Source organism: Bubalus kerabau, chromosome 1, assembly GCF_029407905.1.
Source record: "Bubalus kerabau isolate K-KA32 ecotype Philippines breed swamp buffalo chromosome 1, PCC_UOA_SB_1v2, whole genome shotgun sequence".
Lineage (NCBI taxonomy): Eukaryota > Metazoa > Chordata > Mammalia > Artiodactyla > Bovidae > Bubalus > Bubalus kerabau.
This window is the reverse complement of record NC_073624.1, coordinates 158,851,806-158,876,407: the sequence shown is the minus strand read 5'-3', so window position 1 is coordinate 158,876,407 and position 24,602 is coordinate 158,851,806. Positions and strand designations below refer to the sequence as shown.

The 24,602-nt window shown below is 38.4% G+C and overlaps 1 protein-coding gene across 9 annotated transcripts in view; it reads left to right on the top strand.

The window, feature by feature from the left end:
- The window catches only part of DYDC1 (DPY30 domain containing 1), a 32,424-nt gene extending 8,821 nt beyond the window's left edge, over window positions 1-23,603 (top strand). For 8 of the 9 annotated variants that reach the window (XM_055537620.1, XM_055537590.1, XM_055537565.1 and 5 more), the window contains 4 exons: window positions 5,511-5,603; window positions 9,249-9,302; window positions 10,129-10,230; window positions 23,511-23,603. In XM_055537620.1, the coding sequence (XP_055393595.1) occupies window positions 5,511-5,603; window positions 9,249-9,302; window positions 10,129-10,230; window positions 23,511-23,597 (336 nt within the window). In that variant the 3' untranslated portion in view covers window positions 23,598-23,603. Of the gene's footprint in view, window positions 1-5,510; window positions 5,604-9,248; window positions 9,303-10,128; window positions 10,231-14,042; window positions 14,241-23,510 lie in introns of those variants that run through there. The other variant, XM_055537637.1, reaches the window with a different exon arrangement.
- Window positions 23,604-24,602: the final 999 nt, after the last annotated feature.

The window sequence follows — 24,602 nt, the reverse complement described above, 5'->3', positions numbered from 1 at the left end:
AGCTGTGGAGATACCCCAACTTTCATTGACTTATCTTCTTTACATTACTTCAATAAAGTTTGACAATACTAGAAACTTTGCTCTGGCTGTATCAGTATGAAGCCACCCACTGTGCATCGAACCCTAAGCATTGTATTGGGTGGAAGATACAGTGATATCCTGCAGAAGGCACAGTGGCTGGTTAAAGAAGTGGATTGATGGGCAGAGAGATGAGAAGAGGAGAAGGGATGTGTGGAGAGATGGACCAGCAGAGAAGCACTTAAAACAGAGTGAGGCTAAGGTGAAGAAAAATCAGAGAGGCTCTCTGTGCCCTTTGAGTCAAATAAACTGGAGGTCAGGACTCTGGTCACCTGCCTTTTGGTTGCAAAAGCAAGTGTCCTCATAGTATAGCTGACTTGAAATTCTTTGAAATTTTAGACACTCTTCAGCAAGCCGAGGTCCTTGTGAACAGGGAAACATTTTTATTGGTGTTTTTTACTTAAGAGTTCATTTTAGAAGTGATAGCTTTTCTATTTGTTTGAATGTTTTGCTAATGGTTTTTGGTCACATGTGAAGAAAGCAGTTGAGTTTCAAACATTTCCTGAAAATGTTAAGAAACTGGTTATGTTGATCAGTGTGGTTGGTATTTAACAACTGCATTTTGCATTATTATTGACCGATTAGAGTTATTTCACTTTCTGTACTGATGTCTGAAATGATTGAATGATAACATTCCTGCATTTCAGCTAGCTAGCCCATCACTTTTATTTTAGTGGGGATGACATAAGAATACAAAGAAATTAATTAACAGCCCTTTGTGAATAACTATTAATCACTGTTTATTATCTCTTTGTTTGTAAAAAATGTATTTTTAAAAATCCTTAATATAGTTTTAAAATTCTCTTAATGGAATGAGCTTCTATTATCCTGTTTATGGGGTGGCACTGGACTGATGGTAAGAAATTATTTTCTAGTGAGGTTAACAAACTCTTCCTGTAAAGGTGGATATTTTCAGGCTAAGAGGCAAAACTGAGGATATTGTGTGGGGATTACGGTATGTTATGTAGCCATAGCAAGAGAGAAATGTCTACAAATGTTTTATCAATGAAATAAAAAAATTTAAAAAATACAATTTTTTTCTGTAATGTGGGCTTACTATTGAGAAGAATTACACTCTCCCTTTAAAGATAAGAGTTCACCTAGTTGGACTTCAAAGATAATGTTCCCTCTCATCAAAATGGATGGAAATGTTTCTGTTAATGCTGATCTGTAATGAGATTTTATGTGTTTCATCTGTGAAAATATCTTTTCACTCATAGGTCCTACCAACTATTGATAATTAGTCCCTGTGCCTATAATACTCAGTGTATCGATCTCTTGGAAGGCACTTGTAGAAGTCTGCTCAATTTTCCTCTTTATATTTGTCTTTCAGCATATCTCTACCTGGTAAATTAATCCCTTCCAGTTGAAGGTTGGTGAAAGCTTCTCAGTTACAGTTTGAAATCCACTGAAAATGGATTTTGAAATGTGGGAATTTCTTTTGCACTTACATCAGGCCTAAACACACTCGGAAACTGTAGTTTGAACTTGGAAAATGTATCTGGCACAAATTTGTATGGGAATGGAAATCTCATTTCTGACAGCACTGGGAGTGTATACAGCAGCTTGACGTGGTTCACACGGTATTAGCTGTTGTTGAAATTTTACTGAAGTGTTAAGTTTTACATATAAGTGCTATTTTGCCTTGTACTTTTAGACTGAATTGATTAAAAATTGTTTAGTCTACAGCAGAAGCTAATTTCCAAAGTTATTTAATGTTTGATAATTGTGGTTGAAAATGGCCTTCTCATTCAGAAATACCTCAGTCTTGTCCCTGAGCTCAAAAATTCACAACAAAGCTATTAGGCATGAAACTATCAAGTGGTAGAGCATGTCAGGATATGTTCAACTTCTATTTCTTTTTTAAAAAAAAAAATATGGTCTTTGTAAAAATTTTTATTTATTTATTTGGCTGCGCTGGGTCTTAATTGTGGTGTGCAGGATCTTTAGCTGAGGCTTGTGAATTCTATTAGTTGTGGCATGTGACCTGGAGTTCCCTGACCAGGAATTGAATCCAGGCCCTGTACTGGGAGCATGGAGTCTTAGCCACTGAACCACCAGGGAAGTCCCCAGCTTCTATTTCTTATGAAAATTCATAGAACAGATGATGGTTACATTCATAAGGGTAAATGAAGGTCACTGTTGACACTGTTACTGAACCAAACTCAAATCTGTTCATCCAACGCACAGTAAAGCAGAATCTGTTGACACTGGGTTGTGTTGAAGGCAGGCACGGAGTTTACTGCAGGGTAACAAGCAAGGGAGTAGGAGAAAAACTGCATATCCACTCTCACTTAGTGTTTGAGTGAGTGATTTTCTTAAAGGGGAAAAGTAAAGAGGCTGGGATTAATCTGGTGACATTTCTGTGACATTTTCTATTTTTTTAAATTGAAGTATAGTTGATTTACAAACTATGTTAGTTTCATGTGTGTAACAAAGTGATTTGGTTATATATATATATCGATATATACTTTTTCTATTTCATTATAGTTTATTACAAGATATTAAATATAGTTCTCTGTGGCATACAGTATCCTTGTTTATTTTATATATGGCAGTGTGCATCTGTTAACCCCTACTCCAATTCCCCCTACCTTTGGTAATCAAAAGTTTGTTTTCTATCTCTGTGAGTTTGTTTCTGTTTTCTTATGTTAAGTTCATTTGTACTATTTTTCAGTTTCCATGTACAAGTGTGATATATGATATTTGTCTTCCTCTGTCTGACTTATACTTAGTATGATAATCTCTAGGACTATCCATGTTGCTTCAATACTTCTGTGATATTTCTTAATCATTGCTTTTCTTCAGTCAGTGATTGATTTTTCAGTCGTTTTGAACTCAGCATTGACTCCTTTGGAAGTCGCCCACTTACAGTTCTCTGGCCAGGTGGTCCATGGCTCATTGGTCAGTTAGCTCATCTTGTCCTAGAGAAATGATCTGAATTTGTACATTAATGATAAAATAGCAATTTTAGTGCATTAACGATGTTACTGACAATAGCAATTTTAGTCATCTGACTCTGGTTGATTATAGTATTCAGTTAGCACAGAATTGAGGTCAGAGAGGGCAACAAAGGTAATAAAGTTTTGGATAGAGAGAGTAATCATAAACTCAGTACAGGAACTCAACTTTAGGGGGTCTCAGTTTCAACACTGCTGGCTCAATAACACATGATCAGTTCAGTTCAGTTGCTCAGCCGTGTCCGACTCTTTGCGACCCCATGGACTGCAGCACGCCAGACTTCCCTGTCCATCACCAGCTCCCAGAGCTTACTCAGACTCATGTCCATTAAGTTGGTGATGCCATCCAACCATCTCATCCTCTGTCGTCCCCTTCTCCTCCTGACTTCAATCTTTCCCAGCATCAGGGTCTTTTCCAGTGAGTCAGTTCTTCACATCAGGTGGCCAAAGTATTGGAGCTTCAGCTTCAGCATCAGTCCTTCCAATGAATATTCAGGACTGATTTCCTTTAAGATTGACTGGTTTGATCTCCTTGCTATCCAAGAGACTCTCAAGAGTCTTCTCCAACACCACAGTTCAAAAGCATCAATTCTTTGGTGCTTTTTAAGAATTTTCCATAGTTTGTTGTGATCTACACAGTCAAAGGTTTTGGCCTAATCAATAAAGCAGAAGTAGATGTTTTTCTAGAACTCTCTTGCTTTTTCGATGATCCAATGGATTTGGCAGTTTGGTTCTTCTGCCTTTTCTAAATCCAGCTTGAATATCTGGAACTTCATCTGGAACTCTAACACATGATAGAGTCAAATATTTCCTGAAGAGTAGCTGCTATTGAATCATGCAGTGAAAACTCATAGGCTTTAAACGCTATGTTTTCACAAACTTTGTAAATTTGTCCAATTAGGCCTTTTTCTGTTCCACACACACTTTTTTTGGCAGGTTGTTATTCATCTTAGCAGATTTCATATCTGGTTGTACTGAATTAATGTTCCTCAATGTCTGAAGATGTTCTTGCCTATAGTACTGTCCCAGGAAGATTGCTCATGGTGGTTGACTTTTCAGTCACTACAAACTCATCATCAGCTCCTTTGATAAACAATAGCTAAGCAGTGCTGAGAGCATTTGTCTACTCATCAAGGGCAAGGAAGATCAATATTTCCCTTGTCTTTAATTGGCTGCTGAAGTTGCTCCTCATGTCATCCACTCTGAGCAGCTGTTCTCACCAAAAGGCTAATAACCTTATTTGTTTTTTTTTAGACACTGAAATCAAACTTGTTTTGATTAAATCACCATTGATGAATGTGTTTCTTTGCTTGGCTAACAGAGGAGCCACTTGGGAGCTCACTTTCATTGAGACCTCCTTTTCACTTTTAATTTTTGTGAAGAAATTCTGTTCTGGTGAAATAATTTTGTTTTAAATTATCTAATATTTCCAACCTTTGTGTTCATGCGAGTTGAGACCATTGTGATGAGTGCTTACTCTGATAATATTGATATTTAGTGTATTCTTTTAGTACAGTGTCATTGAATGAGAAACATCCTTTACTGTTGAATAATTTGATAGTAAAATAACCCACATTCTTCTTTGTCTTAAAAGAGCAGCATTCAAAATTCGCTTCTTTTCTTGATGGGTAATGCACTGGTTAAAAAAATAGCCCAGTGATACTATGGCAGTCCAAGCTCTGTGAGTTCTGATGTATCGGTGAGCTTGTATGTACTGTGCTGAGCAGCGGTGCAAGGCAGTGAGAGCGCCGCCTGCCGCCTCTGCTGCACATACTCGGCTCTGCTGTCATGGGGCAGAAGCAGTCACAGGGAATGAGTGAGCAAGCGTGAGCATGGCAGTGTTTCAAGAAAGTTTTATTTATAGACACTGACAGTTGGACTTCATATAATTTTCATGTGATAAAATATTATTCATTTGGTATTATTCAACCATAAAAATGTATAAGAACCTTTCTTCACTTGTGGACTATAAAAAAACAGGAGTTGGGTCAGGCTTGGCCAGAGGAATTTAGTCTGTGGACTTCTGTTCTCCCGGAGCTAGGATATATGTTGAGATGGGGCCAAATATGTTGCTGATCATCTCTGGGTTCAGGTGATATACTTAAAATGTTCTCCTCTATTGTTTTACAACCAGATTTTGGCTATCTGAAGATCTATCTGTTTTTAAAGAAATTTTATCTGAGAAAAATCACTGCAGTCTCATTTGTAGCTTCTAGAAGAATAGGGAAAATGATTTAATTCTGTACAAATACTGCTTTTCTAAAATTAGCAATTAAGGAAGCTTCCTTTTAAATTTTGTACATCATGAAATATTTGTAAAAGCTAAAGTACTGGGAGCCTGTGACCATTTATTCTCTTACGTTTCTGAAATTTAGGTGGGTGTAACCTTAATTATCCTGGGATACTTCAGAGTAATCGAGTGAATTCCTTGCGTTAAACTCTAATATGACTTATTTATATCTGAATATTCAGCAACAGCTGGAATTCCAGCTGGAGTTGGAAGAGCAAGAAAAGGAGAGACAGAGAATAGAAGAACTGCAGAGAGCTCAAGAACAATCTGAGAAGGTAAATTAAAGTTTTATAAATGTTTGTTTTATTGAAAACCTCTTAGAATGCTGACTGTTACTTGCGGTTGTTATGGCAGGGGAGTCACAGTCTAAAGGCCTGCCGCGCATTATTTGTGTGACTTAAGCAAGTCCTATGTCCCTTTTCAGTTTCAGTTTACCTTTTAGAAAAATAGGGATAACAGTATAATGTTGTTGGCAATATCTCACTGGGCGGTTGTGAGGATCAAATAAGATTATGTATGTGCAACTGCTTTGTGAGCAGTGGCATCCTCTAATATTGATACGGTCAACATTTTAGTCAAGAGATAGTGCCTCCTAATTATGGTAGCTGATACTGAAGGCAAAGTTCTTTGTAGTATTGGGGGTATTCTGATCTCTGAGACAATAGTTTGTCTCTTTTCTTCACACTGGATGTATTGTCAACAATAACTTACATTTTAAAATATGTTCTTATTTGGATTTTTCATGTCTTTAAATTTTTCAGTAACTTAAGCCAAAAAAGTCCATCTCCCTTGACTGTGTCTGTTTTATGTGAAGCCTCCTGCTTGGTCAATGTTTCCTTGTATCCAAAAAGTGTATGTTGTATAGACCAAACTTTTGCATGACTGAGTTATACTTTTCAACTGGATATTTCATATTGTATGCTTACAACTATCAATTGTTACTCAAATGTTATTCCTCTACTTATTCCATGATTAAAATTTTAAAAATTTAAAATAAAAGCAGGTTTTGTAGAATATATTTATTAATGGCTCAGATGAGGGTATCATTGTTTAAAGCAATTTTAAAAAGTAAGTTAAAGGGTAAGTTAAATTTTTTAAAAATGAGATTTAATTAATTTACTATTTTTTCCCATCAATGAACAATGCTTATCATTCTAAAAGAGATGAATAAGAATTGTTCTTTACAAAGTGAAATCATTTAGTCCTATTGTAGTCCAAGTGTTGGAAGACTACTTTTGTGAGTCAAAAAGATGAGATTTTAAAAGGATAAAATCAAATACCCATACAGAGTTTTAAAAACAGAAATGCTGATGTTATCTTTGTCTGAATGAGGGTAGGGCACATGGACATCCATGCATGCACACACACATGTAAATGCACACACCCTTCCACTTCAGTTAAGATTCAGTGATCGCAAATAAAAGAAGAAAACTCAGAATACATCAAGAAGATAGTGATCAAAATGATAAAAGAATTGAAAGTGTGTTTTATTGAGATGCTCTGTTAGTTACAGCTGAATGATATAGAAAGTCTGTGATTTCATAAGAGGGATTGGCTCCAAAGGGTCCCAGTTCATGTTACTTACTTTCTGGGCATTATCAGACTGAGTGTCCAGAGCTGTAGTAACATTAATAATCCACATTCCTACTGGCTTATCACCCCTTTCTTCCCTGCAACATACTGCCTTGCTCAGAGGCAGATTCATCCAAGTCTTTTCGTCCTGGCCTTCTTGTGGCTTCAGAGACATGACTTAAACTATCATTTGCAAAAGGAAATTTATTGGAAGGACCCTGGGTTGAAGCAAGGGTTTTACAACTAAGCTGTGAAGGGCTTTGGTTGAGCTGGGTCTTCTAGACCTCTGGGAGCAAGAGAATCAGTGCTGCCAGGGCTCACACCTCTGCTGTTGCCTCTCACTGTGGCCTGGTTTGCTGCACATGGGTGGGGATCATCATGGCCCTTAATGGTTCCTGCGTCTTATAATGCTGTGGCTCCTACCGTCTGAAAGGAATGGATTCCCTTCTTTTAGGTTTCAGTTAAGAAAAGAATCTTGGGAAGGATTCTGACTGGATGAATTTGTGTCAAGTATCCATCCCTTGGTTGGGGAACAGAGTCCTATGAAGACATGGATTTTTCCATCAAAACCACGAAGTTGTGGGAAAAGATGTGTGCAGGAGAAGAGAGTGATCTGGAGAAAAGCATATGGTGCTAAGTTGCTTCAGTTGTGTCTGACTCTTTGCAACCCTATGGACTGTAGCCCACGAGGCTTCTCTGTCCATGGGATTATCCCAGCAAGAACACTGAAGTGGGTTGCCATGCCTTCCTGCAGGTGATCTTCCCAACCCAGGGATCAAACACATGTCTCTTACATCTCCTGCATTGGCAGGTTGGGTTTTTTACCACTAGCGCCACCTGGGAAGCCCATCAGTTCAGTTGCTCAGTCTTGTCCGACTCTTTGCAACCCCATGGACTGCAGTATGCCAGGCTTCCGTGTCCATCACCAACTACCAGAGCTTGCTCAAACTCATGTCCATCAAGTTGGTGATGCCATCTAATCATCTCATCCTCTGTCGTCCCCTTCTCCTCCTGCCTTCAATCTTTCCCAGCATCAGGGTCTTTCCCAGTGAGTCAGTTCTTCGCATCAGGTGGCCAGAATATTGGAGTTCAGCTTTAGCATCAGTCCTTCCAATGAATATTCAGGCCTGATTTCCTTTAGGATTGACTAGTTGGACCTCCTTGCAGTCCAAGGGACTCTCATGTACCACATGTGTCCCTAATCATCAGGGCCATTATATAAACAGTCACGAGATGACTCACCTTTGGACAGCTGAAGTGAATCAGCTCAAGAGCAGTTAAGTTAGCTTGCTGCCTTAGAACGAAAAGATAGAGGCCACAGCAAGGTTTGGTTTGGTTAGAAGATTCTGGGTTTTCACATTCAGAAAGCAGTGTCCTATGTGTTCAGAGTGCTTTATAGAGGGCATTGCCCAGGTGCTGTGGCGAGGTCACATGTATTAGGTAGTGCCTTGGGCCAGACTAATTGCTTTAGAAATATTTGCTTCTTTTCTACTATGTATAAAATTCTACTTAACTAAAAGTTCTTTCAAAATCTCTTATGCTAAGCATTTATTAAGATTTTTATTTTGTCACTTTTCACTTTTGTTAGTAATTTGGCTTCAGGGTTAGTGTTTCAACCTATTTCATTTTTTAAAACATTCTGCTGCTGCTGCTGCTGCTGCTGCTAAGTCACTTCAGTCGTGTCCAACTCTGTGCGACCCCATAGATGGCCTCCTACCAGGCTCCTCTGTCCCTGGGATTCTCCAGGCAAGCACACTGGAGTGGGTTGCCATTTCCTTCTCCAATGCATGAAAGTGAAAAGTGAAAGTGAAGTTGCTCAGTCGTGTCTGACTCTTCACAACCCCATGGACTGCAGCCTACCAGGCTCCTCTGTCCATAAGATTTTCCAGGCAAGAGTACTGGAGTGGGTTGCCATTGCCTTCTCCTTGAAGTGAAGTCGCTCAGTCATGTCCAACTCTTTGCGACCCCATGGACTGTAGCCTACTACGGTCCTCCATCCATGGGATTTTCCAGGCAAGAGTACTGGAGTGGGGTGCCGTTTCCTTCTCCAGAGGATCTTCTTGACCCAGGGATTGAATCCAGGTCTCCCGTACTGTAGGCAGACACTTTACTGTCTGAGCCACCAGGGAACGTTCTATTTAATTATAAACAAAATATGGTAGTCACCTATAATAGAGTATTAAATGAGACTGTATCTGTAGTTTTGTATTCAGAGTTCTCCTTTAAGAAGGTCAGCATTTTTGCTGTTAAATGGGTCATAATGTAAAAATAAAATGCTTAAAAATTAAACATGGAATAAAAATGAAGAGCATATTCAAAATATTTTTCTCCATTTTTATATATTATAGGAGTTGAGAATGAGCATGGAAAATATGGCTAAGGAAGATATTTTACATGGAGAGGTGAGAACAAAAAGTTACTCTGTTATGGGATACGAATAAGTATCCTGGAGTGTGACGCTAAATTTTGATGCATTAGTAGATACGTTTTAAAAACAATTTTATGTATCTGTGTTTGGCTGTGTTGGGTATTCTTGCTGCACAAGGCTTTCCTCTAGGTGCAGTGAGTGGGTGCTATTCTCTAGTTGAGGTCCCCGGGCTTCTCACTGTGGCGGCTTCTCTTGTTGTGGAGCACAAGCTGTAGGGCACATGGGCTCAGTAGCTGCAGCTCCCAGACTGTAGAGCCCAGGCTCCATAGTTGTGCACACAGGCTTAACTGCTCCTGCAGCGTGTTGGGTCCTCCCGAGCCCATGTCTCTTACATTGATAGGCAACTTCTTTAACACTGAGCCACCAGGGAAGCCCAGTAGCTAAAGTTTTAATATGGAGATTATCAAAACTGATAGTTCAAATACATAATCTAGTAATAACAAGTCACAAATAGGGTGTACTTTAAAGCCAAATCTCTAAGTGGGTAAAACTGGAATATTCAGTTTGTTTTTGTATTTTTAAAAACCAGAATATTCTGAGATTATTGACCATATGATTACATGCAGTGATACGTTTTAAATTCCTGATGTATTTTTTTAAAAACACATTTTAGCATTTGTTTTTAGAATTCTCTTGTCATTAATAGGTATTGGTTCATTCTATTAACTGACAGTGTTGAATTTTGATGTTGTAATTCAGAAATACCTTAGCAGAACTGAAAGCAAATTAATGTATTAATCTCAGAGTCATTTGAAAGTGAAAATGAATTATATGATTCATTTATGATCGTATGATTATAGGATGGAGCCGACTCAGGCAAAACGCTGGCTGAAATTAGTGATCGATATGGGGCCCCAAACTTGAGCAGAGTGGAAGAACTCGATGAGCCAATGCTCTCTGACGTGAGTATCCTTAGGAAAGTGTTTTGTGAACAGCAGAGTTTCTTGTTTTACTTGGGAAAGCCCAGTGTCTCTCAGGCCAGGGTTGGATGGCAAAATCGGTCTTTCGCTTCACAGAAAGAAATCCGTTTTCTGGGTGCCAACTGTTTTCTAATTGGTGTTCTGTGCAGTCTGCTGCTGGGCCCGAGCGTGAGGGCAGGCACTTGTCTGGCTCCACACAGAAGTGTGGGCGCCGATGGGGAGGTAGCTGGTGTTAATGTGGAGTGAGCAGTGTGCCCTCCTGCGCAGAGCGTGATACGGTTGTTCGGAAGCGAGGCTTTGAAAATTTCAAAATCTTTTCAAAACGTATATTTAAAATCATGTGATAAAATACATAATCTTTAAATTTTGGGGGCTGATATTTTGGTTCTCAGTAGTAAACCATGGAGCCAAGTGAATAACCTGATGAAAGTGTGTGTTTTTACAGTATTTATGTACGTTGGCTTATTTAATAATCATACCTTGTTTCCTGTGCACACATATTGTGCCCAGTGCTTTTATGGCCAAAACAGGTCGTTCTGACCTTGTCTAGGAAAGAAACAAACAACTGGACAAGCAAGTAATTGTCAGTGTTAGAGTGGCCAGGTAATTTGTCCTCTAAAGCAGCATGCTTTGAGAGCGAGAGGAGGAGCTGTTGATATCCGATGCCATCAGCAGCTGTAACCCAGGACTGCCCTGAAAGAGGCTGCACTGAGTCACCTGCATCAGTGGGCACTGACAAAGTAGAACAGCTGCCTGGCTGAAGACCCTGGATCAGGGAAAGCTTCGTGGAGAAAGTCAGCTTTGTCAGTCAGTGGTGAGGTGGGAGTCTGGGAGCACAGAAAGTATCAAGACCCAGCTCAGGGTGAAGAGAGAGGGAATGGGAGGCAGGGAGAGATCAGAGCTGGGACAGTGGAGAAATCAGGGGCCAGACCACTAAAGGACCTGAATTTGTGCTCAGACATATATATTTTATCCTAAAGGCAGTGGAGGTCAACATACTCAGAGCTGCGTCTTAGGAAGGCCATCTGGCTATAGCGTGTAGAAGAAAATGGAGTGGTAGGTTTGAGAAGACCCACCAGGGGGCTATTGTAATCTACGGAGAGATAGCATTGATGACTGAAAATAGTAAATGGTGTTTTAAGAGCTGTTCAGAAAGTGCAGCTGGGTGAATTTGGTTCTAATCAGTCAGTGGATACATTTTTCTTAAATGGCTGCTCTGGTTCAGTACTATGCAGGGAGCTAGAAAATACCAGAGAGCAAAACAGATTGGGTTTCTGCTCTTTGGGATCCATGGGCTGGTGGGGAAAGTTCACTGAGAGGACAGAGCAGGGAAACCTGACCTAGCCTGGGTGAGTCTTATGCAGGAAATGACATTTAAAGAATTAACCTGAGATAAGTCTAGCAGATAGAGCAAGATGCTTTCAAGGAACTGGAATAGTCCAATATTTTGGTTTGAGTTGCATGGAGCTAGAAGGAAGTGATTTGAAGGTTGGAGATGTGGGTACAGGCAAGATCATACTAGGCTCTGTGTGTCATGTTAGGGATTTTGGACTTAGGGGCAATAAAAGTCATCAAAAGGGTATACGTGAGGATTAGATATGTGTTTTTAGAAGGTGGAGAGAAGATCTGAGTGGGTGGGAGTGGGAACAGCGGACAACTTAGGAAATTATCATAGTCATTCAGGTGCAAGGTGAATAGGACCAGGATGCACACAGCACAGATGGGGACAGCTGAGTGGATTCACTATTAGCTGGGAGGATAAGGGGGAGAAAGAAATCAAGGATGAAGCCCAGATTTCTGCCTTGGACAACTAGACTCGTCACCATTTTTTGAACTTTACCGTTTGTTGAATTGAGGAACATATGAAGAGAAAGTAGGTTTTGTGAAAACAGTGGCTTCAATTGTGGACATGTTGAGTTCCAGGTCACTGTGAGATATGCAGGTGGGTCTGGAGGACAGGAGAGAAGTCCAGGCAGGAAAGAGGACTTGAGTCATATATACTGAGTGAAGCTAGGAGAGTGAGTCAGATGCTCAAGAGAGAATGCAGAATGTGAAGGAGGGGTCTCAGAGTGAAGTGTGTGTGTGTGTATGTGTGTGTGTTTAGTTGCTAAGTCTTGTCCAATTCTTTTCTGACTTCATGGACCATAGCCCACGAGGTTCCTCTGTCCAGGGGATTTCCCAGGCAAGACTATTGGAGTGGGCTGCTGTTTCCTTCTCCAGGGGGTCTTCCCAACCCAGGAATCAAAGCTGTATCTCTTGCATTGGCAGGTGGATTATTTACCATTGAACCACCTGGGAAACCCTCTCAGGTGAAACCATGAGAAATTTCAACATCTAAGGGATGGGTACAGGAATCTGCAAGAAGGATACAGACAACAATAAGAGAATAGCAAGAGAAGTAGAAGAAAGGATGGGTTAATAAATACATTGAGAATACAATTATATTATTATTATGTTGAATGTGGATTTTATGTGAAATAATCCAAAACTATCAAAAAACTTCATTTACATAGTCACATAGATGTTACCTAAGCTCTAAGTTTGTGTAGCTTGTACATTTCACAGTTCTAATTGTATTTAGTTGGTTCACTTACTCAGTTGTGTCCGACTCTTTGTGACCCCATGGACAGCAGCACACCAGGCTTGTGTGTCCATCACCAACTCCCAGAGCTTGCTCAAACTCATGTCCATTGAGTCAGTGATGCCATCCAATCATCTCATCCTCTGTTGTCCCCTTCTCCTGCCTTCAATCTTTCCCAGCTTCAGGGTCTTTTCTAATGAGTCAGTTCTTCGCATCAGGTGGCCAGAGTATTGGAGTTTCAGTTTCAGCGTCAGTCCTTCCAATGAATATTCAGGACTGATTTTCTTTAGGATTGACTGGTTGGATCTCCTTGCAGTCCAAGGGACTCTGAAGAGTCTTCTCCAACACCACAGTTCAAAAGCATCAATTCTTCAGCACTCAGCTTTCTTTATAGTCCCACTCTCACATCCATACATGACTACTGGAAAAACCATAGCTTTGACTAGATGGACCTTTGTTGGCAAAGTAATGTCTCTGTTTTTTAATATGCTCTCTAGGTTGGTCATGGAGAAGGCAATGGCCCCCCACTCCACTACTCTTGCCTGGAAACTCCCATGGACAGAGGAGCCTGGTAGGCTGCAGTCCATGGGGTCGCTAAGAGTCGGACACGACTGAGTGGCTTCACTTTCACTTTTCACTTTCATGCATTGGAGAAGGAAATGGCAACCCACTCCAGTGTTCTTGCCTGGAGAATCCCAGGGACGGGGGAGGCTGGTGGGCTGCCGTCTATGGGGTCGCACAGAGTCGGACATGACTGAAGCAACTTAGCAGCAGCAGCAGCAGCAGCAGGTTGGTCATAGCTTTTCTTCCAAGGAAAATTGTATTTCTAATTGTATTAATTACAATTTCTAATTGATGCAGGATACAGGATGCTTGGGGCTGGTGCACTGGGATGACCCAGAGGGATGGTACAGGGAGGGAGGTGGGAGGGGGGGTTCAGAATGGGAAACACGTGTACACCCGTGGCGGATTCATGTTGATGTACAGCAAAACCAATACAATATTGTAAAGTAAAAAACAAAAAAACAACAAAAAAAAAACATTTAAAGTAAAAATAAAATAATAAAATTTCTAATTGTATTAAAGCATATTTTAATATAATATGCTACAATTAATTTTAATTAATTTTAATACAAAAGCATATAATTAATAATTGTATTAATTAAAATTTATAATTGTATTAAAGCATATTTACTTTTTATTTTGTTTTTAGGTTGCATTAAACATTGATCAAGATTTGTAGACTCAACCAAAGAACAATACATTTTTCTTCTTGTTTCAAGTTTCAAAATAGGAGGTCTCCGGTTGTATTTTTTCCCCTCCAAACTTGTACTCTGCTTTTCCTCCCTCTAACCACAGCTTTATAAATGAGTTTCAAGTGTGGCCTTAAAATATTGCTTTCTTAATGTAACTGGCTACGTGTATGACGTCATTGAGAGAACAGGAGAGAACTTTTCCCAAAGCAGCCAAAAGGAGCAAGTGGGAGACCAGCTGAAAAGAGTGTAACAAGATTGCCTGAGGTGAAAGTTACTGGTCTGTGAGAAGTGAAAGAGGCTGCCACTCTGTAGGGCTCAGGAACATTCAACATGCTTTAGATATGATGATGTCCTCCTGGGAGTGCACTGCAAAGACTTCCCCAGTTTGCTGGGAACTGATGCTTTGCAGTTCCACTTAAGCCATGCTTATTGATGTGGCTGGGGTGGGGAGGGATGCCGAGTCCCTGGATAGGGAAGCTTTGTTTCTTTTGGAACAATCTTTGGGCAGAGGGACGATGTGCTGCTGTTGAAGGAAAGATCTCTCTTCCTTCAGTGGGTGCTGGGCAGTCTGTGGACCCTGACTGCACTCTTGGCCTCTTAAGTTTCAGGGCTGGCTTTGAACTTTAGGGAGAAATTTGCTTTTATAAGAAATTTTTCCAGATCTATGTTTATGCCAAGAAGAGGCTTCTTCTAAAAAAAAAAAAAATTCTAGTTTTAATTATAATATACCTTTTCTGACACAATGAGAAGAGAACAACCTAATGGCTTAAATGGGAAAAGAAAAAGGGAAAAAAATTATGGGAAAGAATACAGATTTCATTGAAGAGAAACGTTATATCAGTTCTGTACTTTTTTTAAAAACTTAAAGAATTTGGGGCTGCGCTGGGTGTTCACTGCTGCCCACGGGTGGCTTTCTGTTGTAGTAAGCGGGGCCACTTTCCATCCTGGTGCTCGAGCTTCTCGTTGCTGTGGTTTCTCCTGCGCTCCTGGAGGAGCGCAGGTTCTACGTGAACGGGCTTTGGTAGTTGTGGTGCAGGGGCTTAGCTGCCCTGTAGCATGTGGAATCTTCCTGGACCAGAGATCAAACCTGTGTCCTTTGCATCTGCAGGTGAATTCTCAACCACTGTACCACCAGGGAAGTCCAGTTCTGTACTTTTTTTTTTTTTTTTGAGAAAAAAGTTCCAGGTGCCCGGGAGCCATTGATAACTTCTCTGTCAATCAGGCTGCCAGGCACTCTGCCCCCACATATGAATGACCTGTGTTCACTGCACCCAGGCAGAAGTGTTGAAGGCAGCAGGAGAGTGTCCTTCAAGCCTCGGCCTCAACCAGTGTGGCACCATCAAGGAGGGCTAGGTGTGGAAAGACAGGCTCAGAGGGCACCTTGGACTCGGTCAGCCCATGCCACTCCCCAAAGAGTGCAGTCTGGCCCTGGGATTTGGCAGCAAGAGTTTCTGAGTGTTAGTCAACACTCAAGAGTGTTAGTTACAAGGTGAAGCTTTGTAGCTCTGGGCTAGGGGGTGGTCTTGTGTGAAGAGTCCCCAGCTAGAGCTTGGCATAAGAGGAAGAAGGTAGAATGGGATAAGAAAGGAGATGAAAGGTGTTCAACCTTTGTCTGGGGAGAGAGCCCTCAGGAGGATTCAGCTGGTGATCAGGGTGCAAGGGAAGAGTCTTCCATCTCCATCAGGAGATGACTCACAGATACAGCAGATGCCCACTGGGACTAGGGCAAGGCTGTCATCCTCGGGCAGACACTTATGCTGAGTTTGAATCTGAGTCTCAGAGTTTCTTGCTAATGGCAGCAAGACTTACTTTAGACCTACCCAAAGGATGGGGTCCTCTGTCCATTAGATTTCCCAGGCAAGAATACTGGAGTGGGTTGTCAGTTCTTCAGGGATCTTCCCAACCCAGGAATGAAGCCCGCATCTCCTGCATCGACAGAGAAGCCTGGTGGGCCTCACAGTTCATGGGGTAGCAAAGGCTAAACAGTGACAAGAAAGGGTGGGGTGGGGACGCCTCCTGTTCTGGTGTACTTTTAAGTAGCTAGATAAGATCCTGTTTTGGTTGAAGTATTCTAGGTTTTCCTCCTGATCTGGTTCTTAGTGGAAGGCAAAGAGAAGGAAGAAATGAAAGAAAGGAGAGTCATAAAGGATCTAAACATAAACTCTAGGTTTCTGCTTCTTTTTGCTTTACTCACTAGTTTGTTGTAGTTTTTTAGATTCCACATGTAAGTGGCATCATGCAGTTAAATAGACGTTTTGGCTGAATCTTGAATAGCCAAGTATGAAGTTCACTGTTCAGCTCAATTTAAGGCTGAAGTTACAGGTTAACTTCTGAGACATAGCAGTTTTTAAAACTACACTTTTATTAAAATTTTGGTTTAATATTATGATGCTTGAGCAGTGATTTTTAAACATTTTTAAATTCTTGGAACTTTTGTGGTCACTGTGCCACACAATTTTGGTACTATGTAAGTGTTTATTTTCAGCTAAAATAGAGAAAGAAGATACTTTTCAGTACTTTTTCCCCCAATGTGTTTTTTCTTTAAGCTCTCTATTGTTCATTTGTGTTTGATACTTCTGGATACCTAATTTTTCTCCAATTCAGTTTTCTGCTTTGTAGATGCTATATTTTTTAATTTTGTTGGGATTGAAGATGACTTATCCAGCTGTATATATTTTTGGGACATAACAGCTTTATTGAGATAAAATTCACAATCACCGTTTTACAATTTACAATTCGTTGGTTCTTAGTGCATTCACTGGTCTGTACAACCATCACCACAATCAGTTTTAGAACATTTTCATCACCCCAAGAAGAAACTGTCTGGTTTGGTGGTCATGACACCCAGATCCTTCCCCCTCGACTCTAGGCAACTACTAATCTCTTGAGAATCCCTTGGACTGCAAGGAGATCCAACCAGCCCATCCTAAAGGAGATCAGGCCTGGGTGTTCATTGGAAGGACTGATGCTGAAGCTGAAACTCCAATACTTTGGCCACCTCATGCAAAGAGTTGACTCATTGGAAAAGACCCTGATGCTGGGAGGGATTGGGGGCAGGAGGAGAAGGGGATGACAGAGGAAGAGATGGCTGGATGGCATCACTGACTCGATGGAGTCTGAGTGAACTCCGGGAGTTGGTGATGGACAGGGAGGCCTGGTGTGCTGCGATTCATGGGGTCGCAAAGAGTCGGACACGACTGAGCGACTGAACTGAATCTAATTTTTCTGTATAATGTCAGAAAACACAGCATCTGATCCACCATCAGTATAGTTAAGAATAACTTTTGGGTTAGGGTGATGATAGTCTGTGCCTCCAGTCTTCTGTGGCCCCTCTTGCAACTCTGAAGTAATTTGTATGGTTACAATATGACCATCCAATCCTAATCATTTTAATATGAGTTGCTAATTTTTATCCAAATCAAACTTTGCATTGGAGTTTGTGAAATTCATTGTTAATTCTATTTTCCTTTTACATTTATGTCCAGCATTCTTCTGAAAAGTTTTTCATAATTACTGAGAATCATTCGGTTACCCCCAAAAGTAATTTTTCCGAAAAAGAGATCAATGTTTCTTTTCCCTTAATTACTAACCTTAAAAGTAAGGAATTCAAGTAGCTATGAATAGTGGCACTTTTTCCTGCATTTCTTTTAATTGATTATCATTATGGGCTCATGGTACTTCTTTGATTTAGCAGTGTCTTTCAACCCATTAGTTATTTTTCATTATCATCACCTGGGTAAGTGAGTAAGCTCCTTTATTCCTTATGTATGGTATTGCCACTACTCAGGACCCTGCATAATTGATCTTATTCACTAGTCTGCAGATGAAGAAACTGAGGCACGAAGAGAGGGGCTTTGCCTCATTTTAAACAGTTGATAAGTGACAGAGCTGACTTGGACTGGGCCTTTGTTGGGCCTCAAAGTCAGTGCTGCTGATGTGCTCAGTCGTGGCTGACTCTTTGCAACCCCATGGACTGTAGCCCGCCAGGTTCCTCTGTCCATGGAATTTTCCAGGCAAGAATACTGTAGTGGGTTGCCATTTCCTTCTCTATCAAAGTCAGTATTTTCTGTCAATTCACTATTTGGATTCTGGATAGGGACAAGAAAATTGAAAGTAATTTTTTTTTTTAAAAAGATCTGAAACAATTGTTTGTATAGCTCAATGTTCATAAAGAATTAGACTTTTTAAGTATATGTTTTACTTTTTATTGTGGTAAGATGCACATAACATGAAATTTACCATTTTACCATTTTAAAGTGTATAGTTCAGTGGCCGTAAATAAAGTCAACCATCGCTGTACTTGATATCATGCCGCCATCCTCGCTGTCTGGTTCCAGGATGTCTTATCAAAGCTGGAGACGACACACCCATTAAGTAATCCCTCCCCATTCCTCCCCCTCCCAACCCCTCCCAACCACTGAGTAGGTTTCTATGAATTTACCGGTTCTGGAAACTTCAAATAAATGCAATACATGGCCTGGCTTCTGTCGCCTCCATAATGTCTTCAAAGTTCATCTAAGTTGTACCATATATCAGAACATTTTTTGTCACCGAATGATAACTTACTGCTTTGATATATACCACACTTACCCATTTGTCAATCCATGGACACTAGGATGATTTCTGCCTTTGGGCTCTTGTGCATAATGTTGCTATCAACTTGTATATTCAAACTTTTATTTGGACATGGGTTTTCAGTTCTTTTGAGTCTATACCTCGGAGTGAGTCATACAGTAATTCTATGTTGAAGTTTTTGAGGAACCTCCAAGCTACTTTCCACTGCAGCTACACCATTTTACATTCCTACCAACAATGTATCATCCCCACTTACACTTGATATTTACCATTTTCTTTTTGTGTGTGTGGCTATCCTAATGGGTGTAAAGTCATATGTCATTGTTGTTTGGTTTGTATTTCCCTAATTACTTAATAGCTAAGCATCTTTAGACGTGCTTGTTGGTCATATTTATGTTTTTGGAGAGATGTTCATTCAAGTCCTTTGGCTGTTTTTATTTTTTTATTATTTTTTTTGTAGTTTTAAGTTTTTTTTTTTTAGAAAAATATATTTTCTGGATTCTAGACCCTTATTGGTTGTATAATTTGCAAATACTTTCTCCCATTCTCTCACTCTCCTGATAGTGTCTTTTAATCCTCCAAAGATTTCATTTTCAAAAAGTCCAGTTCATCTATTTTTTCTTCTGTTACTTGTGCTTTTGATGTCATATCTAAGAAATTATTGCCAAATCCAAGGTCATAAAGGTTTACACCCATGGTTTCTTTGAAAAGTTTCATAATTTTAACTTTTATTTGGATCTTTAATCCATTTCAAGTTAATTTTATACATAATATGAAGTAAAGGTCCGACTTCCTTCTTTTGCATTTGTCTATTCCGTTATCCCAGCACCATTCATTGAAGAGACTGTTCTTTCTCCATTGAAAGGTCTTGGCACTCTGTTGAAATCAATTAAGATAATGTATATGTATGGGTTTATATACATTGTGGACTCTCCATACATACATACATTATGGACTCTCCATGCTATTCAATCAATCTATATTACTGTTTTTGTCCCAGTAATACCCTCTTTTGACTATTGTAGCTTTGTAATTTTTATGAGTTTTGAAATCGAAAAGTGTGAGCCCTCCAACTTTGTTCTTTTTCAATGTTTTGGCTATTAGGCCCCCTTGACATTGCATATGAATTTGAGGATTGTCTTTTTCATTTTTGTAAGGGAGGACACTGGGATTTTGATGGGGATTTCATTGACTCCTTAGAAAGGTTTGGGATATATGGCCATCTTAACAGTGTTAAGTTTTCCAATTCACAAACACAAGATGTTTTTCTATTTAAGTTTTCCTCATTTCTGTCAAAAATGTTTTGTATTTTTCAGCACACAGGCCTTCTTGGTTATATTTATTCCTAAGTATTGTTAATGCTATTATAAATGAAATTATTTTATTGATCTCTCTTTTACATTGTTCATTACTTATGTGCTGAAATGCAATTGGTTTTGTTTATTGGTCTTATATCCTGAAATTTTGTTGAATTTATGTATTAGCTCTAGTAGTTTTTTCTTTTTGTGATTGCTTAGAATTTTTTATGCACAAGATCATGTCATTTACAAAGAGAGATAATTTTACTTCTTCCTTTCCAATTTGTGTACCTTTTTATTCTTTTTCTATTCCCTCAATTGCTCTGACCAGAACTTTCAGTATAACACTAAATAGAAGTGTTGAAAGCAGGCATCCTTGTTTTGTTCCTGATTTTAGGGGAAAAGCTTTCCATCTTTCACAAGTAAGTATTATGTGACTGGGGTGTTTTATAGTTTTTTTTTTATCAATTGAAAAATTCCATGTATTCATTATGTGTTAAATGTTTTTATCATGATATGATCCTTTTTATGTTTTTCTAGGGCCAATTTACTGGGAATTAGTTAAGGATATCTGTATCCATATTCAAAACAGATACTGGTCTATAGTTTTCTTGTGTTGTCCTTCGCTTTGGTATCAGTTTAATACTGGTTTCAGAAAATAAGTAAGGAAGCATTCCTTTTTCTTTTGTTCTCAGAAGAGTTTATGAAAGATTGGTATTAATTATTCTTTAATTGGTAGAATTTTTTTAATTGATAGAATTCACATATAAAGCCTTCTAGATCTATACTTTTCTTTGTTGGAAGCTATTGATTACTAATTCATTCTCTTTACTTCCAGTATTTCTGTTTCTTTTTGAGTCAGTTTTTATAGTTTATGTCTTTCTAGGAGTCTGTTCATTTCACCTAAGTTATCTAATTTGGCATAGAGTTAACATACAATCCTTATAATCCTTTATGGGGTGCATATATATTTTTGAGTTAGTGTATTAATTTTCTTTGATAAATACCCAGAAGTGGAATTGCTGGATTATATAGTTTTACTTTATTTTTTTGAGGAATCCTATATTATTTTTCATAGTGGCTACACCAATTTACAATTCCCAAAAGAGTGTACTGGGGACTCATTTTCTTTACATCCTCCCCAATACTTGCTATTTCTTGTGTTTTTTGATAGAAGTCATTCTAGTGGGTATGAAGTGCTATCTCTTTGTGGTTTTTATTTGCATTCCATGATGATTAGTAATGTTGAGCACCTTTTCATGTTAGCCATCTGTGCGTCTTTGAAAAAATGTCTATTTGGATCCCCTGCCTATTTTTAAATTTTTTTTGATATTGAATTGTATGAATTCTTAGCAGATATGTGATTTTTCAAATATTCTTTCCCATTTGGTAGGTTGCCTTTTCATTTTGTTGATGGTTTCTTTTGCCATGCAGAAGCTTTTTAGTTTGACATAGTCTCACTTGTTTATTTCTGGTTTTGTTGCCTTTGGTTGGATGTCAAATTTAAAAAATAATCACCTAGAATGATGTCAAAGAGCTTACCACCTATGTTCTCTTCTAGGAGTTTTATGATTTACGGTCTTTAATAATTTTGAGTTAATTTTTGTAAGTGGTGTAAGATAGTGGTTTCATTCTTTTGCATGTGGCTATCCAGTTTTTCCAACACCATTTATTGAAGACACTGTCCTTTAAAAGAAATATGTAAATGAATAATACTCTGGTTTAGAATAATGCCTGCTTAATTTTATTTATTTACAGAAACTGCTTCTACATAGCTCTATTTTCTCCCTCCTCTTTTGTACTATCATTGTCATAGAAATAACACTTTCAAATTTGTATGCCCATTAACACAGATTTTTCATTGTTGCTTTTAAATAATATAGGAGAAAAAGTTACAAACAAAAAATACATAATTATGGGTATAAATGTTCATTATTTCTTCATGGGAATTCAAATTACTGTCCAGTTTCATTTCTGCCTGAAGAATTCTCTTTAGTATTTCTTGCAGAGCAAGTCTGCTAGCAATGAATTCTGTTAGCTTTGTTTTAATTTCTCATTGATTTCTGAAGGATGGTTTTGTTGGATATAGAGTTATTATCAGTGTTTTCTTTTAGCACTTTGAATACGTAATCCCACTGCCTTCTAGCCTCCAAGGTTTCTGATGAGGAATTAGCTGTTAATTTCATTGAGCATCCCTTGTATGTGATAAGTTGCTTCTCTGTTGCTGCTCCCAAGATTCAGTCCTTATCTTTGGATAGATTGGTTATGATTTCCCTCAATATGCATCTCTTTGAGTTTATCCTACCTGGAGTACACTGGGGTTTCTTGGATTTGTGGTTTAATATTTTTCTATAAAATTTGGGAAGTTTGGGACCATTATTTCTTCAAATATTATTTTAGCTTCTTTTTCTTTCTGTAATTCCTTTATGCACATGTTGGTATAATTGATGGTGTTCTATTTGTCTTTCAGGCTTTGTTATTTTATACTTTTTTTCTTTCTTTGTCTCAGAGTGAATAATGTCAATTGACCTATCTCCACAATATTGATTTATTCTTCTGCCAGCTCAATTCTGCTATTGCATTCCTCATATGAATTTTTCATTCTAGTCACTATTTTTCAACTCCAGAATTTCTATATTTTTTTTAGTTTTTATGGTTTATTTTAGCTCTTTGAACATATTTAAAATAGTTGATTTAAGGTTTTGTCTAATAAATCCTATGCTTGACTTTTCTTTAGAGACAATTTCTAATAATCCTTTCTTTTTCTGAATATGGGCCATACTTTCTTGTTTCTTTGAATACCTTGCAATTTTTTGAAAATTGGGTATTTCAAAACATATGTATTGACAATTCTGGAAAACAGATTCTACCCTTTCCCCAGAATTTATTATTGCTGTTTGTTCTTCTTCTTGTTATTTTTTTGTTTGGTAACTTTTCTGAATTTATTTTATAATATCTGTATGTTTTGTCATATGGGGTCATTGAAGTCTGGTTGGGTTGCTTAGTCAGCCTTTGATTTGACAGAGGTTTCTTTAGATGTTTGAAACCGATAAATCTTCCAGACTTTGTTGTGGTGTGCATTCAATGCTTAGGTATGTAGTTTACAGCTCTGCTTTAACCTTCACTTTCCGATTGTGTTGAGCCTCCTCCAGTTCAGCCAGAGATGAGAGCTTAGGGTCTTCTTGGGTCTTTCTTAACTGTATATATAGCCTTAGGCATGCAACCCAGCAAACATGTAGCCTTCTCAATTTCTAGCAATATCCCAGAACTCTTAATAGTCCCTATGGAATCTCTTTCTTAAGCTTTTTGACTCAAGTTTTTGATCATCTTGTTCTTTGTCCCAGTCATTATCACTGTATCAGTCAGCCATGATGTTAAAAAAAGTTGGTGCTGATTTTTTGTTTGCAATAGGTGAACTTTGAGTCATGTCAAATATAGTTTTTCAAGTGGGATTTTCCATGGAACTTCCAAACAAGTCAAATAATGACTATTTTCTGGGAACTGGCCTTTAGATAAGTTCCATCCTGATTCTGCCTTTTTTTTGGCTAATAGGTCATTGATTTTCACCATGGTTTCAACATGAAAGCTCTGTTGGTTTTCAAGACTACCATAGACTTGGGAGTAGGGGAATGGGAATAGAGAAAGGTAAGTAGCCACAAGGTTCATGCTATTCTTGAGATTCAGCTATTTTTCTTGAATGAACATTCCCTGAATTTTTGCCAGTCTTTGGTTAATTTTAAGAGTTCTGAAAAGTTGGTTTTGACAGTTTATACCAGTATTGTTACTGTTTTTATGGAGAAGAGGATTTTTGGAGATCTTTATTTTTAGAGATCTTTATTTTACCTTTATTTTAAAATTGTTTATTTTTGTTCTTAGGCATCCAAGTGAGATAGGCCAAAATGGTACATTTCTTTCTAACATTAAATGAAATCTATAATCATCTATCATGTAAATGATATGAGATGTAAGCCTTTGAATTTTGTATATAAATGTTTTCTGGATTTTAACATTTGTCTTTGAAACAGTTTCCCACTGCTTTTAAAATTGTTAGTTGATAGTTTTTTCTCTTTCAGTATTTTAAGGATGATTTCTTGCTCTTTTCTCATTTGCTTTGTTTTTGATAAGAGGTCTAATATCACCCTTAGCTGTTCTTATGTAATATGTCTATTTTCTCTAATTTTAATATTTTATCTTTATTACTGGTTTTGAACAATTTGATTTTGATGTGCCTTGGTGTACTTTCCTTCATGTTTTGTATGCCTTAGGTTTATTTGAGTTTCTTGGCTTAGGTTTTTATTAAATTTGAAAAAAGTTTTAGTCTTTATTTCTTAAGTATTCTTTCACTATCTTCTAAGGGTGAACTGAGCTCACTGATGTTGTAATTCCCTTCTTTCTGTTTTTTTGCCTCTCCATGTTTCAGTTTTGAAAGTTTCTGTTGCTAAAGATTTTTTTTTTCTCTGCGATATCTACTGTTAATCCTGTCTGGTATATTTAGCATTTATATTTATTATTTTTATAATATCATCCATCCTCTACTTAATATGTTCACTCTTTCCTCTAGCTTCTAAAATGTATAGGAGACAATTAGAATGATTGCATTAATGTTACTAATGTTACTAATTCTGTCATTGCATTGGGACAATT